General features: G+C 42.6%; 1 protein-coding gene across 2 annotated transcripts in view; it reads left to right on the top strand.

The window, feature by feature from the left end:
- Positions 1–1,901: 1,901 nt before the first annotated feature.
- ABCC4 (ATP binding cassette subfamily C member 4 (PEL blood group)) overlaps positions 1,902–16,118 on the top strand; it is a 141,555-nt gene continuing 127,338 nt past the window's right edge. The window contains exons 1-2 of one of the 2 annotated variants that reach the window (XM_088159824.1): positions 1,902–2,070; positions 14,960–15,070. In XM_088159824.1, coding sequence (XP_088015950.1) covers positions 1,997–2,070; positions 14,960–15,070 — 185 coding nt within the window. In that variant the 5' untranslated portion in view covers positions 1,902–1,996. The remainder of the gene's footprint in view (positions 2,071–14,959; positions 15,071–16,118) is intronic. The other variant, XM_014881347.2, reaches the window with a different exon arrangement.

The raw sequence follows: 16,118 nt of genomic DNA, 5'->3' as shown, positions 1-16,118 counted from the left end.
GCCTGAAATTAATGCACAGACATAGGAATGGTGTTTGTTTTGCAGCTAGCTTGGAGTGGGAAGGAATCTGGGAGATCAGGGTTGTGACTAGTTGCTCAAAATCTAGTTGAAAGTCAGTAACTAGTGGTGTACATCAGGTGCTAACATTAGGTCCAAAACTATCTGACATCTTCATAAATGATCTGTAAGAAACAGAGGGCTGCCTGTTTACTGATGATCTCAGAATCACAGATCCATTAAGTTGGAAAAGACCTCTGAGATCATTGAGTCCAACCTATGGGCTAACACCACCTTGTCATCTAGACCATTGCATCAAGTGCCACATCCAGGCTTTCCTTAAAGACCACCAGGGATGGTGACACAAAACTGGGAGGAGTGGCTGATCAGTGACTGATAACACTCCACAGACTTGTGCTGCCATCCAGAGGGATCTCAACAGGCTGGAAAAGTGGGCTGACAGGAATCTCACAATGTTCAAAACAGTGAAGAGCAAAGTCCTGCACCTGGGAAGAAACAACCCAGGCATCAGTATGTGTTGGGGGGCCACCCCAGCTTGGGGTCCTGGTGGACACCAACCTGAACATAAGCCAGCAATGTGCCTTTGTGGCAAAGAAGACTATTGATATGCTAGGATGCATTAGAATGAGTATTTACCAGAATGTTGAGACAAGTGATCTTTCTACTCAGAAGTGAGGCCATCCCTGGAGTCCTGCACTCAGTTCTGTGCTCCCCAGTCCAAGAGGGACATGAACATACCGGACAGACTGCAGTGACCGGTCATAAGCATGACAAACGGACTTTAGTTACCTTTCCCATGAGGAAAGGCTGAGAGAGCTGTTCAGGCTGAGAGAGACTGTTCAGCCTGGAGAAGAGGAGGCTCAGAGGGGTCTCATTAGTGTGTATACTGATGAAAGGAGGACAGAGCCAGGTTCTGCTCTGTAGTGCCCAGTGACAGGACCAGAAGCAATGGGCACAAGCTGAAACACAACAGGTTCCATCTGAACACCAGGAAAAACTTCTTCATTGTGGGGGTGACTGAGCACCAGCATAGGTTGCCCAGAGAGGCTGTGGAGTCTCCATCCTTGGAGATACTCAGAAGCTGCCTGGACATGGCACTTAAGCAGCAGGGGTTGGACCAGCTGACCTCCAGAGGTCTCTTGCAACCTCAGCCATCCTGGATTTCAGAGACCGCAGAGAAATGATAGCGTGGTAGGGAACCATTCTGCCAACAGTTCTTTGGTAACTTCAGTTTCATGTCCTGTATTTCTGTTTTCCTAGGTCTCTTGCAGTTTCCACTACTCCTTTTCATCAGGGTCCCTTTAGGCAGGCCACGGGTGACATGACTGGAGAGGAGTTTGGTGATCACTTGCTGAACATTTGAGAACTGTCAATTTCAGTGATGCACCACTGAAATTAATTATTTTCTTTATTTTGTATCGCCAACCTCTCCTAAACATTGTCCTTTTGGTTTGGTTTGCGTTTTCTAATAGAAGAGCATGCAACATCTGGGAAGGAGCGCTGACAGCAAGCGTTTCTGACGGCGTTTGGTCCCGCTAAGCCCGACTCGCCCCTGACTCAGGACGGATTTTTCCGTCCAGAAGAGCCGGGTGGCCACTTTGCTTGGCGCTGCGTGCACCGAGGAGATGCTTTCCATCAGCAAGGGGCACACACAGCGCGAAACCGCGGGGAGCGGAGCAGAGTAGCCCGGCGGCAGGTTCGGCCCGCACTGAGCCGGCCCCAGCGGAGCGGCTCCCGCCGCTGCCCGGCAGCTCCTCCGGCTCCGCGGGGAAGCCGGGCCGGCAGGAGGCGTCCTGCGGCGGCTGGCAGGAGGAGGAGGAGGAAGAGGAGGAGGAGGAGGGCCGAGGCGAGGGTGCCGGCTCTCCCGGAAACAGCGCCGGCCGGCGGCAGAGCGGCGGCGGCTGCCGGCGGTGGAAGTCGCTCGTGGTCCTGCGCCCTCGCCGCACGCCGGGCAGGTCGGGGCGGCGTGGCGGGCGGCATGGAGCCGGTGCCCCGCGAAGAGAAGCCTAACCCGCTGCAGGATGCCAGCCTCTGCTCCCGGCTCTTTTTCTGGTGAGCGCCTGGCGAGGGCAGGGGGAAGGGCAGCGCCGGAGGTGCGGCGCCGGGGTGCCCGCCGGCTTCATCTCGCCCGGCCGCTCAGGAATGCCGAGCCTCGGCTAAGGGTGCCCGGCTCGCACTTGAGCACGGCTCCCGGAGCGTCCGGGCGGCGGGCGGGAGGAAGGGAAGGAGCGAGCGGGGAAGGGAAGCGGTGCCGGCGGTGACCGTGCAGCCGCGGCTCGGGCACGACCTGCCGCCTCCCCCCCGCGGGCCCGGCTGTCAGCGCTGCCGGCCGGAGCAGCCTCGGCTCGCAGGTGGGGTGAGGTCTCCTGAGGTGAACCCGGCAGCCCGCGATAATCTCCGGCTGCGGTCTGGGGACGGAGCAGTCGGGGGCCTGCCTATCTCGGGCATGGCAGCGATCCGCTGGGCGGGCGGCGCCGAGCGCGGCCCCGTCGCCCCCTCCGAGCACGTGTTGGGTTCCCGCGGTAGGTGCGGGGAGGACGGGAGCGTCTTCTGCTTCCCGGCCCGGGAACTCCTGCCCGCCGGGTGCCCCTGCCCGGGACTGGGTGCAGAACTGCTCCCAGGCATTGTTCTACTTCCCCGTTTGAATAACGGGTCGCGGGCAGGAATTGCTCATCCCGGGCAGGCGTGCTGGGCTCGCCTTCGGCGTGAGTCTTTCCGCTCCAGCAGTGAGCTGGTTTCTGACCCGCATGGCTGCGTGGGAACTTCCCGGCATGAGGGATGGCTGGGCAGCATCCTGGCTGCTCTCACATGTGGGTACACATCTGCTGCCTCCGCTCTGGAGGGGCTTGGGGTGACAGAGCCAAGGCTGGTGGTGTTGCCACAAACTTTAGGGGGCCACGTGGCTACCAGAGTTAGTGCTTGGTCTCGTATTAGTGGGGATGGGGAGCTCGGCATGTATCTGTGCTCAAGAAGGTGAGGAATTGTAGCCCAGCATTTTAGTTGCTTTGAAATGTAGTAAGAAAACATGTGCAAAGTAAAACGGGAGACCACCAAGCCTGTTTGTCCTAGCAGATCTCATTTGGAAGGGTACCTACAGAGCGAGCCCTTATCCTGCTTCACCTGCTACAGCCTCCGTATGTAATGGAGGAGGGGGAAGGAAGGGAGGGCGTGGCTCTTTTTTTTGGAAACCTCTGAAACACAAATAAAAAATTCTTTGATTCTATAAGCAGCTCTGAGCAGGTGCAGAAGTCCCCTTTGGAAAGTAGAGGGATTTTAAAATTTTAACTAAACATATTTTTCAGTCAGGGGTATGTCCTCAGAGGAACTATGTGCAGAAAGAAAGAAGATAAGTAACTAATAATAAACCAGGCAGCTTATATGCTTGTGCAGAACTCCCTGCGTTCAGCATTTTGACTTTTACTTTGACACCAGGGATGCCCATGCTGAAGCTTTGTTGTGAAATCCATGCAGAATGGGATGAATACCTAAGTTGGCCATGTAGCATTCCAGGACTGCTTCTGGTCTGTTCCCTTTCCCTTGCTGGGATCTTGTGGTGTTACTGGTAGCTCTGCCAAAACCAATCCAGCTAGATGTGAAAAAGAAGCTTGCAGTGCTCGTAGCCAGCTTTCTGACTGCTCATATCATTCTGTTTTAGGCCTTCTGTATCACTCTGCATGTATTGCAGAGAAGTGTTTCAACTTCTTCAGCCACAGTGAAGTACCTTAAATTTCCCTTGTTTTAGGCAAGCACCTGAAAGGCTCCTTTTACCCCAGATGTATTTTTAGGTTCTTACTTTGCAAAGGGAAAAATAGGTGGAAGGCTGTGCTTGGGGGATGACAGGTCTGATAAAAGTCCAGAGATCAACTGGGACTTGAGACTTCACAGTCGGATCCTGATGTACAACCATAGGACTCCTGCTTTGCAAAAGGGTTTAGTGGAGCATGTAAAGCTTTAGAATTTGCCCAATGTACTTCTTTCTCAGGCTTTTACAGCAGTGTAATTCACGGCAGTGAAAGCAGCCTACTGAAGTCTCGTCTCTTACCTGTGGTGTGCGTGATCACAACTAGCACCAGTACACTAGTCAACAAGCATTAGTGTTTTCTGGGTGAAAATTTCAGCTGAAATGATACCTTCAGTGGGTAAAATTGAGCAAGCAGGGGCTCTCAGTTTTCTGCAAGTTAATAACGTTTTGCATAACATTCAGGAAATGTTAAAATACTCTCATTTAGCTATAAAGCTAACTTTAAGGGTAACTCTAAGAATTACTCTCCTTTTCTACAGTGAGTGTAGCATCTCCTAGCTGTGTGAGTATTGCTTCATTTTAGCTCCTGTCTCACACAGCACATTCTGAGATGTTTTCATCTGGAGAATTGGGAAAACAGTGCTTGAGAGAGGCCATCCTGTGAGTAGTAATAGCCACTACCATATGGTTATGTGCCCCTGACCTGCCCTCCACATTCCTGGTGTTGGCTGCTTGTTATCAATGAGGGTAAAAAGTATCAATGAGCAAGCAGCTGGGCAAAAGTCCTTCTTATTTTTATTTTGTTTATATTTTTCCCCAAAAGTACAATTTTACCATTGTAAGGAACCACGCTCCCATTTGTTCCCAGTGGTACAGAATAAAAGCTTACATTATTGCCTGGTGCAAACAGGATTAAACTCATGGGAGAAAAGAAGTCATGTTTTCATTGAGTTATAAAACTCAGGTAATGAGTGTGTAGGCTGAAGAGACATTCTTCTCCCGCTGTTCAAAGCTTGTATTCTTGCATTTGGGTTGTGACTTTGGCAAGTATGAGCTTGATTAGCATTAAACACTCCAGCAGTACGTTCATGGGAAAGAGGAGCATCTGGATTGTGTGTTAATATTGTTATTTTTATAACGTGTCCCTTGTGTAATGTTACAAGAATGAAAACTATTTGTGACAGAAGTGTGAATATCAGAGCAGTTGCAAAATATTCTTGTTTTCCATGTCTTTCACTGAATTATCTATACTAACAGAGGTTTATCAAAGCCTAAATTGGCCTTCTGGATGTTTCAGATATTATTGTAACTCCTGACTTTCAAGAGACCCTACTTCCATGCCCACCAAACTTTCTAAAGCTCTGGCTGGTATTTCAGTTATACTTTAGAGTGCTTGTATTTCTGATTTACTTCATCTATGTTGTTAGGTTGTTGGTTTTTTAATTGCTGGCTCAGTTTGTTGGTGAGAATGACTCTGAATGAGGAGGGTTTGCTTTCTTTTTAAGGTTTGTCCAAGGAAGAGAGAATTCAGTCGTGTTTCCATGTTTAAACAGCTATTCAGTTATAGAAAGTTTAGGAATTGAAAAAGCCTTATAGTCCCCCATGCAGTTGAGAATCACACTTTTGGTATATTTTTTTCTGATGTGGGTGGTGGGGATTATTAAATTAATAACTTTGGAGAGTAAAAATATTGCTCATTTCTAGCTGTTAACCCAGCTTTGAGCTTGCATGTTCATTAATTAGGAAGTATATCTTTATTTGCTCAGAACACTTCTTCCCTTGAGTTGCTAAAGGTATTTTTTCTATATAGCAGTTGAATTTTTATGCATTCTGCTAGTTGGACATCAAATCCACTTTACTGGAAAGTTGCAAGACACAGGCTATGATTAAATTTTTGAAAGACTGGATAACTTTTATGCTGTTAACAATATGAGAAGGAGGGCAAGCTGTAACACCCTGGAAAGAATATCCAGCGTTTTTGTGCAGAGAAGTAAAATAAGTTAAAGTTCTTCTAGATTTCATACAAATTTATGACTTTATTTTAATAATAATAGTAATTATTAAGCACATGCCACAGACTAACCATGACTGTGAGAAGTCTTTGGGTTTTTTGGAACACTGAACACTGTCATCATCCTCGGGCTAGATGCCTTTTCACATCATGACTTGACATGCAGCAATTGCCATTACAATAACAGCACTAAAACGTGATCTGAAAACTTGCAGCAAGGCTTCTACAGAGTTATTACTCCAAGGAATTATTGGGTTATATACTTGTATCTGGCAGCATTGTTTTTTTACTTAGTATGTGTGTGCTTTGGGGAGAATGACAAAACCACTAAGTCTTCATGGATCTGATGTGAAGTGCAGTGGGAGAGAAGAGTGGAAAACAATCTTAATTTTTGGGTTTAAGTCTGTATTGAATGGGGTAAGCATAGATATATAAGTCCTAGGATTTTGAGTGAGGACTGTACAATATGTAGCTGCTTGTCTGACCAAATGTAGTCATGTCACAGATTTCTCTTGCACCAGTGAAAATAGATACACACCTTACTTTACTTCTTCCTCCTCTCTCATCCTGTGGCTTAGAATTGGAAAGGCCACTGACTGATTTCACTGAATTTCTCAGACAGCCTAAGTATTGCCTGCTTGTCTGTCTTCAAGTGTTTCTTGCCTTAAATTGAAAGAAATTATGGAAAGAATAAATCGTTGTTCTTGGATATTTCAATTAGACTCCAGCAGTGCCACCAAAAAAATTGGTTCGTGTTCTTTATTGTGTCAATGAACAGATTTGACTGGGAGGATTTTACATTTAATTAACATGAAAATATCAGGCTTTGTGACTTGCCTGGGATCTTGCCTGATGTTTAGTGATTCCCATGCTCAGTGCCTGAAATTGCTTGTGGTAATGCCACTTCATAAAGATCTCTGAGGTAGCTAAGTTCATTTATTGACTTATTGGTGCAGGACAATTATGGTACTATAAGAAACTGAAGAAATATGTAAGCATTTTCAGTATAGATAAACAGAAAACACATTTTCTGTATCCAGAGATTGAAATCACACTTGCTTCTCTTTTTCTCCTGAATGAAAAAAGACTGAGGATCATACATACAACTTTTGTGATAGATAGTGCTTTGTTTGTTCATTTATCAGATATTTAATATCCTGTTGTCAAATTTGAATAATTTGTTCTCTTGAGCTACTGCAATAATTTTTAAGTTTTGTGTGTTTATTTGCAAGATGTCTGTATTATGCAAAAGAAAATACTCGAAAACTATTGTTTATGAGCTAGTAAAGTTAAAATATGTGGATAAAGAGTGCTAAATAGATTATATGGATTACAACAAGTGTGTGTAAACTGTTGAAGTGTTAGCATTTGCTATCTACTGTAAATATCTGTGCTTAGATATGCAGTTAGATGAACTGTTAGAAGTATAACAGACTACTTGCTTTTGGAATGGTTATGTAAAGCCTGCTGTATCGTTTAAGAGAGAAAATGTCTTCTAATTCCTGCAAAACTTCAAAATTAAGATTATGTCATGGTGTTGTTTTTGTCTTCTTTTAAAAAAAAAATTTCCTATCCTGCTCCTAGAAAACTAGGCCATATGTAGAGTGGAGGAGGGAGATAACCCAATTAGATTTTGGGAGTGGAAGGTTGAAAAGACCAGTCATCTATTTTATTTGTTTTGTATCCTTGGCACCGTACCACTTGTAATAACAGTGGGAACTCACAGGGCATTTTAATTCCCCTTTTTCCATTGCTTGTCAGAAAGGATGTTAATACAGAAATTCCCACCATTAGGTCCTTCTTTATTGAGTAACTTCTGAAGTTTATTTTATAAGTCACAATCTTTAGACCTTTGCATCAAATCTTTGGTAGTTTTCTTGGCTGTGGTTGCTGGGTTTGGAATTGATATTTTAATGATAGTTTTGAAATGCCACAGGTATAGGTGATGTCACTCCTCTCTTCCCTGCTTTTAGGCCTGCAGAAAATGTTAGTTTGCTGCATGCTCCACTCTTCTTGCCATGTTTGTGCTTCTTCTTGCTGTCTGAAATACCAGGAAGTTTGCTAGATTAATGAGGTAATTTTGTACCTGGCTGATGAACAGCATGAAAACAGCCTGCAATAAATGTAGTCAAGTACCAGTTGTGTAACTGTCAGCATCAGAAAGTGGGTGTTCAGCAGCTTAGCTGCTCACACTGTGCTGTGAAAAAGCAGCAGCTTGGAAGATGAGATGGAGCTGGGTATCAAAGGTTAATACAGTTGGTATTGAAACTGGAAGCCTGAAGGGCGTTTTGAGTTAATGTGGCTTTGAAGTAATTTCATTGTATCCCTATTTTTTCCTTCTGTAAGCAATGAGAAAAGCTGCTCTTTAAGCCCCATTAAGCTGGGGAGAGAAGTTGCAACCAAAATACCAGTTGAAAAGCATCTGAAGAAATACCAGACTTACTCTGTTTATTACTTGTGGATGACTTCGTAAGGGGAAGTGGAAGATGGCAGCTTACTAATGAGAATGGATGAAAATGTGAAATGGAGAAGTTTAAAAAAAAATTACGTGATGACTACAAACTGTTGCTAGGGTATTTATGAATTCTTGCAAAATAACTGGAGACTTTCAGTGTGTGTGTGTGTCCTCCTTTCTGTACATCCCATGGCAGCAGTGATCCTCTGGACTGAGAGGAAGCACATAGCAGTGCTGAATTGCACTGCTGGTGTAGATTGTCAGATCACAAAGGTGGGTATTGAACAGTACAGTGAGGCTCCTGAGGTGAACCAGGCAGAATAAGCAACGTGCATTATTATCCAAACGGTCTGTGAGGAAACTCCATTTATTTTATAAAAAAAGCCATCTCCAAAGTAGGTGATTAAAGAGAAAGAAATATGTGTTACTTTGCAGCTTAGTTGTTGAAGTAGTGCTTCCAAGCTGCTCAAGGGAGACAAAATTCTAGTGTTATGGAAGAATTTGAGTAAACAAAGACTCTCCTGTGCAACTGTTGAAAAATAACTGGACATTAAGTGTAAACAGGTAATGCTTGTAATGTAATAAATAAGCTTAAGAGGAATAGGGAAAATGCAGTTTGTAAACCACCTCTTTGAGGAATTAGTTGATGAGGGTATACTGGATGTAGCTTTGGGTACTGTAAAATTACCCAGAAATTAAACTTATGCTTATTATTACAAATAAAGAAAATATTTTCCTAATCAGACAAGCAGTCTGTGTAGTCTGATTTTTCTGACTTGTCCTGTGATAAAGCAGGAGCTCTTGTGACACTGGTGAGACACCACTTGTGCAGAGGAAGGTACTGTACCATGCAAGTGGCTGGCTGTGGGGTGATGGTTGTGGAGCTGGTCAAGGCAATTGAGAATTGTGGGTGCACCCAGGGCCCTTACAGACACATCCTTTGATCTTAGGATGTTTTTTATTTGTGTCAGCTTTGTAATGTAATTGCAAATACTTCTTGGCTGATGATTTTTGACAGACTTTATCAGTTCATGAAGAACTTGCAATGTATTCTTGGGTTTCTAGAAAGCTCTGCAAGCCTGCTCTGCAGAGAGAGAGAGAGAGAATGGTACTTTTTTGAGTATTTGCAAGCAGGACGTGATACAAATCCAGAGACACAGCAGGTCCCATCTCTGGGTTCATGAACCATTTGAGCTGGACACTGCCATTAGTTTCATATACCTATCTGCAATGTATTTCTTCCTTGGCTGATAGGAAATTATTTTGGGATGATAGGAAGTCTAATTTACAAGCTTTCTTGTTTGGGAAATTTTATTTCATGTATGAAGCAGAATAGCATGACTAGCCTTAATGATGCTGCCTTTTGGATAGCAAGCCTGTTTCTCTCTCATGCTGTCTTTGAAGAAGGGGATGACTTCTCTTAGGAGGGTAAGCAAACACTGTCTTAGTTTTTTTCTGCAGATCTTAGAGGCTTTCCAATATCTTGGTGGAGTTGCTCTCATAACAGTTGGTAAAAATTGGACTTTCCCGAGCAACCAAGTAAATTGTGGCTGGTTGACGATGTTGTAATCTTAAAGGGTGTGTAATGTCAGGGCCCAGGAGTAGGGAAATGCAGGAAGTGAATGTTTATATTGTGGTCTTTGTGTTTCTGCTGGTTCAGAAATGAATCACTTTCTTTTTTTATCAGTGCCCAAGATAATGCTGCAGAGGTGAAAAGCCTTTTGGGGTCAGAACAGTGATTTACTGTTTTGCAGCTGACTATCTCTGGGTTTGCACCAGGTTATAGAGTGATTTTTAAATTTATTTTTGTAAATCTTTATTCCAAGTTACATCAGTATTCTGGCAGTAACAGGGACGTATTCTGGGCATGCTTCCAGACTGATGTCTTTGATCAGCTAATCGTTTTGATAGAACAGAGGCATTCTCAGCAGAACACAAGGTACTCAGAATTCTTATAGATACATTTTTATGCTTAGGTCATGCTAGGAAACATTTGGGCTAAGCTCTTTGAAGGGCATCATGTGAACCCTGTGTTCAGAAAGAGTAACTAAAATGAGGCAATGTGTCAGAAAAAATATTTTTTTCAAAATTCCTAGCAAACAGGAAGGTACCTGAGAGAAGTAAAGACAATTACTGAGGAGTCTTGTTTTTATTTAGGTTGAGCAGCAGCTTCTTTCTTGAACAGAAAGAAGAGTCTTACCTTCCCAGCTCGTTGTTCCTCTCTTTCTTCTGGTAAAATAGATTGGTATTGAGCCCATCATTGGGGTGAGAGGAAGGGTTTGCATGATTGTCTATATATTTCTTCCATTTCTTTAATTTAGGTTATTATTTTAGCTTTTTTATTAAAGAATAATGCAATTTGCACAGATTCTGTTCTCACAACAAATGCAAATTTTTTTGTGAGCTGTTTTTAATAGTCTTTGAAGAGATTTGTGTTAGCTGATCTCTGTTCTGACAAAAGACATACCACTCTAATGAATAGTCTTCCTTTATGGCTACGTTGGGGTTTCAGGGGTGTTCTTTATGTAGGCCTTTGCTTTATTTGTCAGCCTTGTCTAACAGTCCCCTGGCAGCACTCTGTTTTAACTGAGCCTTCAGGCAAGAGAAGGGCTTGGTTGGTTTGTGTGTTACAAGTGTGTGACTGGAGTAACAGCAGGCTGTGTGAAATAGGTTGGTCTCAGTTCTGCTGTGAGTGCTGAGAATTCCACAGGGCATAATCTGCATGTGGCATTCAGGTGGAAACTTTTACTTAATGACTGAATAGGAACATGTGCTAAGTCTTCTGTCTGGAAGTAGACCTTCCAACATAAAGTTCAGGATGTATCAGTGAAATGGTGATGCTCAAACTCTTCTTGCTGAACTTAGAATTTGCATTCTTGGGATAAAAGCCCTTCAAGGACTTAGTATAATTTTAAGAGAAAAATGTATAACTCTCTTCTAAAGGTCTTTAACTACACTCTGTTAATACAACATACTGTTAAAAGCTTTTTTACTCCTGAGATCTCCATGGCAGATAGTAGCTCTTAAAGATGGGTGTTTTGGGGGACACTAATCAGAAAGGTCAACAATGGGTGATTTTTAAATTTTTGGAGTTTTTTATGCAATTTTTCCCCTAACCTTACAGAAATATGGACTTGTGCTGGGTCTTTGCCATCTTGTCCATTATAATAAGTCACAAAATTAATTACTACAGTTTTCTGCTTACTTTGGATTGGTTTTCCTTGCCTTCTTTAATGTTAACATAGAGGTTGTAGTGCAATATATTACTCTTCTCAATCTTATGGTTTTAACTAATAGAAAAAAGGGAGAAGCCCTGAAGTTGCACTAGATTTCACTGGAACTAATCGTTTGATAGCCTTGAGACTTCTGGCAGTTTTTACCCTGCACTGTCATGTCTCATCTGCTCTTTAAATGTTTTTCATTCACTCACACTGTAGGTACAGTGTGGAGATAGGGGGACAAAGGATTTACTGCAAACTGTAAGAACTCCTCAGTGGAGGTGGACATATCATCAATAAGTTGTTTTGAGAGTTTAAGGAAAAAGGATAAACTAGATGGCTCTTACAGTCCTATACACTTGAGAGTATTGTCTTTCAGCTGGTGACTTTGCAGTGGACTGCACATCTGTGGTCAGCACTTGCTGCTCTTGGCTGTAGTGTGGAATCAAACGCTATCAGGATTGAGCAGTTGTTTTCAGCAGAAGCATTGTTCCATTATTCTTCCTGTTGCCTGCTTGTGGCTTTTTGAAAGGTGTAAGTAGAGGAATGGTGTTCTGCTGAGTAAAATTAATAGCGTTGTTTTTATTTTTTAAGACTGTATATTTAAGTCTGTTTCTAGAGTGTCTTTTGTTTTCCTCTGTGTACTCTGCTGCATGCAGAAAGTACTCTGCAGCATTGCTGAGCCCACAGCTGGGGACCTGAATCCAGTTCTGGAAAGAGTGCAGTGAAAGGTCTTAGGGCGAAGAATGATTAAGGGTTTGGGGCATCTCTTCTGGGAGGAAAGGCTGAGAGAGCTGGAGCTGTTCATCGTGGATAGGAGAAGATCAGGTGGATATCATCAGTGTGGATGAATACTTGAGGGGAAGGTGCAAGGTGGGCAGAGCCGGTTCAGTGGTGTCCAGGGTTAGGATCAGAGGCAAACTGAGTAACAAGAGGTTCCCTCTGATCATCAGGAAACACTTCTTTGCAGTGAGGGTGATGGAGCACTGTTGTAGGCTGCTTGGAGGGGTTATGAAGTCTCCATGGAGATCTTCAAAAGCTGTCTGGACAGGACATTGTCCTGGACAACCAGCTCTAGGTGGCCCTGCTTGAGCAGCAGGGCTTGGACCAGCTGACCTCCAGATGTCCCTTCTGACACAACCCAGCCTTTCTGTGATTCCCTACTAAATATCCTGTTTATGTTCCTTGTTAAATGTCTGAACCGGTTTTGTTTTCACCTCGGCAGCAGTAGCCAGTGAAATCTCACAACCATTTCTATAGATGGGAGAAGGATTTATCCCTTATATTTTCCTGGAAGGGCTGTCTCATCCTGGTTCTCGTGCTAGGAGAAAGGTAACTTTAGCCTCTGTCTGAAAGGAGACCTGTGACTTGTTTATGGGTACATCATAAGCTAACACTGATGTTGCAAGAGAAGGAGCGCTGGGTATTGGCCTCAGGAGTCAGCTGAAGCCTGCAGGTCTTTCCCATAGCTGCCTGTCCTGGAGCAACCAGGCTGTCTCATCCAGCAGGCAGAAATTATTTGAATGGCTTTGAGGTTATTTACCTCATACCTGCTTTTCACCTGTGCAAGAACTGAGGTCAAGGAGTTGTGTTTCAATGGAGCAGATTCCTGGTGTCAAACCAGGAGGAAGTTCTGCTGCTGGTTGGAGCATTTGGTATTGGAGACCTTTTGTCAGGACCTTTTGTGGGGAAATTGTGGAAGTGATTCGGGCCCTGATCCTATTTAACCATAAAGTCCAAGCAACAGACTTGTCCGACAAGTACTTTCTGTTTCTAATTGTACCTTTAACATACATTTAGGAGCCAACAGCTCACATAAACAAATCTTCAGTATTCACTCCAGGAGTTTTAAAAGGGCTGTTAGGCATCAAAGGTACTACTCTTAAGGATAGACACTTAATTTTTTGAATGAGTCATGAAAACACTGTGCTAACATGCTAAGTAGTGAGGGAAAAACAGTATATAATCCCATTTGTTGCTTGCGGTTGTGCCATGGAGCCTGGGAAAAAGGTTTTTACAACAGTGCTATCTTTGAAGAAACTCTCTGAGCCTCCTCTCTAGGGTTCTGCCTGCCCATCTACCTTCTCTAAAACTACCTTCTTGCAAGCCAGTGTATGTATATACAAAGTTTAGTTGGAACATGCCCGAGCAAGAAATGTAGAGCAAGTTGATGAGTATTCATAACTGCTGTTGTGGTTGGGAATAAATAAAAACCCTCGTTGTAAACCACCCCAGTTTTGAAATCTCGCATGTAGGTCTTCCAGAAAATAATACATTTCACCTAGCACACCACACATTCTTCTAAGAACTGTATTGGTGAAGTTGGGTAATAAGTGTCAGAAACTGAGCAGCATGTAAGAACTTTCACAGGCAATTGAGACAGATAGCTTGCCTTGAGTGCAAGAATGCTTTTTCCAAAACAGATCCATCCCTGACTTCTTGATTTTGATGGTGTTAACCAGTTGAGAAAGCACTTGTAGGAAAAGCCTAAGTGCCAAAACCCATGTTTCCTGGAAACAAAATATGACAAATTCAGTAGAGAAACAAACTAAGTGGATAACTGCAAATTCCCTAACTCCACTGTTCCCACCAAGCCATGCCTGTTTTGCATGTGTCATTCCCTTTTTCTCTGTCTCATGGACAACTTGGTCACTCTTGGCTTTATGCCCTCGCTCTGTGGAGCACAACTGAAACTGTTTGGACATCCCTGACGTGTTTCAGGCTTGGGGAAGGACCCAGGTGCATAAAAATCTAGTTTTGCTGTTCCCTGACAGTTGACCCATTTGATCTAATGAAATGCAGTATTTTTCAACAGATCTACAGTACTGCTATTATAATTTATCTTCAAAGTGGTCTCATAAAATACTGAGCTTTTAAGAATCTTTCCACTAAGGAAACTGAGCTGTTAGACAGTATTTTCCTTTTTTGAACCTACATATTGTGGCAGTGTGCTTCTGTTTATATCTCCAAATATGAGAAAGATACCGTAATAATCCATTATTTTCCCATTTTTACATTTCAGTGATTGTCTTTAAATTACTGACCTTTAATACTTGTCAAAATGTCAGTTGAGCAGCAGCTACTTTTCTCCTCAAGGAAATGCTACAAAAAATGTCTTTTAGTGTGCATTACTATTTTATTTACAGCTGTCAATATTTTAATAGTTGGGTTAAGTTCTGTTTTTTTCCATAATAGCTAAAGGAATGCTATTTTTCCTTGAGTGTAAGGAAACACTGTAAGAAAACAATTCCCTTAGGGCCAAGAAGAATTATGCTGGCTGTCTGGATACTTGGGAGTAAGGTGCTATGGGAGTAAAGTGAAATAGGAAATGGGAAGTGCTTTCCCATTTGCCAGATAGGAGTTGACTTAATTCTTAGGTAAAGGTGCAGTGAAATGTGTGGATGTTGGATGATTCAGGAGGAGGAAAGAAGGGGGTAAAAGAATTAAATTATGATGTAAAGAAATTACTCTTTCTGGTCTGCTGATCAGTTTGCTAATAATTTGTGTTTGACTAGGTGGTTGAATCCCTTATTTATTACCGGCCATAAACGGAAGCTTGAAGAAGATGATATGTATAAAGTGATGCCAGAAGATTCCTCAGAGAAGCTTGGAGAGGAATTGCAGTGGTAAGGAAGAAAATTGTAGAATACTTTGGGTTGGAAGACACAATTGTTCTCTTTTATTGTATTAGTGCTGGAGAAGGTAAAAATCTTATGCCTATTCTAAAGTTAAAAGATACTATTGTAAAGTTAACAAGATTAAAAATGCTGAAGCATTTAGAGTAATAAGAACTAAGAGCACTTGTTTACCATAGAAGCTTTTTAGTTTTTTTCAAGTTACTCTAATGCAGTTCCATTATATGTATTTCAATTATGTCATTTATAATTAATTTGACACTTTGCAGAATACTGCAAATGACAACTTTTCATCAACTGCAACAGTAGTAATCCTTAATACATGTGTGAGTCTTCTAGGCTGTGGTATAATAGCTGTGGAAACTATAAAAGTGGAGAAAAAAGTTTTATATTAAATTTATTTTTGTTTGCTTCTTTGTTTGTTTGTTTAGAGTGCATATTGAATTAAGTGACCCTTTAAATATATGTGTGTATATAAATATATGTATGTTGAAAATCTGCCACTCACTGGTAAAGTGGGCAAGATGCCTTGGACAGCTAAAAGCATTTATCTAGGAGGTGTTTTTATGTGGTTTTAAGTACTTTTTCATGGACTGTGAACCAGTTTGTACTGTTACAGACTAAGGGGGATCTATATTTTAGTAGGAAAATATCTTCAAATAATTACTATTTATATGAATTGCCATAAACCTTGAAACAGAGAGGATTTCTGTCTTCAAATAATCTGCTAAATAGAGTTAGAGGAAACGATGCCTCCTGGTGTAAGGTGGCCTCTGTGTTAAGAAAGTGTGGCCTTGTTGTTTCTTGCCTTTTCACTGATGGCAGAGCAGATGGACTTTGCTGATAGTTTGATTGAGATGAGAGACTCCTCAAGGAGCAAAAAGAATCCAGAAACGAAAGGTTATGACCAGGTCTGACATCATCGTGCTCTGGATAAGTTAAATGAAGAATGAGGGTCGGTGATAGGCTCATAGAAGTTGCTGCTTTTAATGTAGCTGGAGAGCTTTGCCAAATTCCGTGGTTGTGTCTTGAAGCAGTT

This window comes from Sturnus vulgaris, chromosome 2 (assembly GCF_052056855.1).
Source record: "Sturnus vulgaris isolate bStuVul1 chromosome 2, bStuVul1.hap1, whole genome shotgun sequence".
NCBI classification, from domain to species: domain Eukaryota; kingdom Metazoa; phylum Chordata; class Aves; order Passeriformes; family Sturnidae; genus Sturnus; species Sturnus vulgaris.
This window is presented reverse-complemented; position numbering and strand designations above follow the sequence as displayed.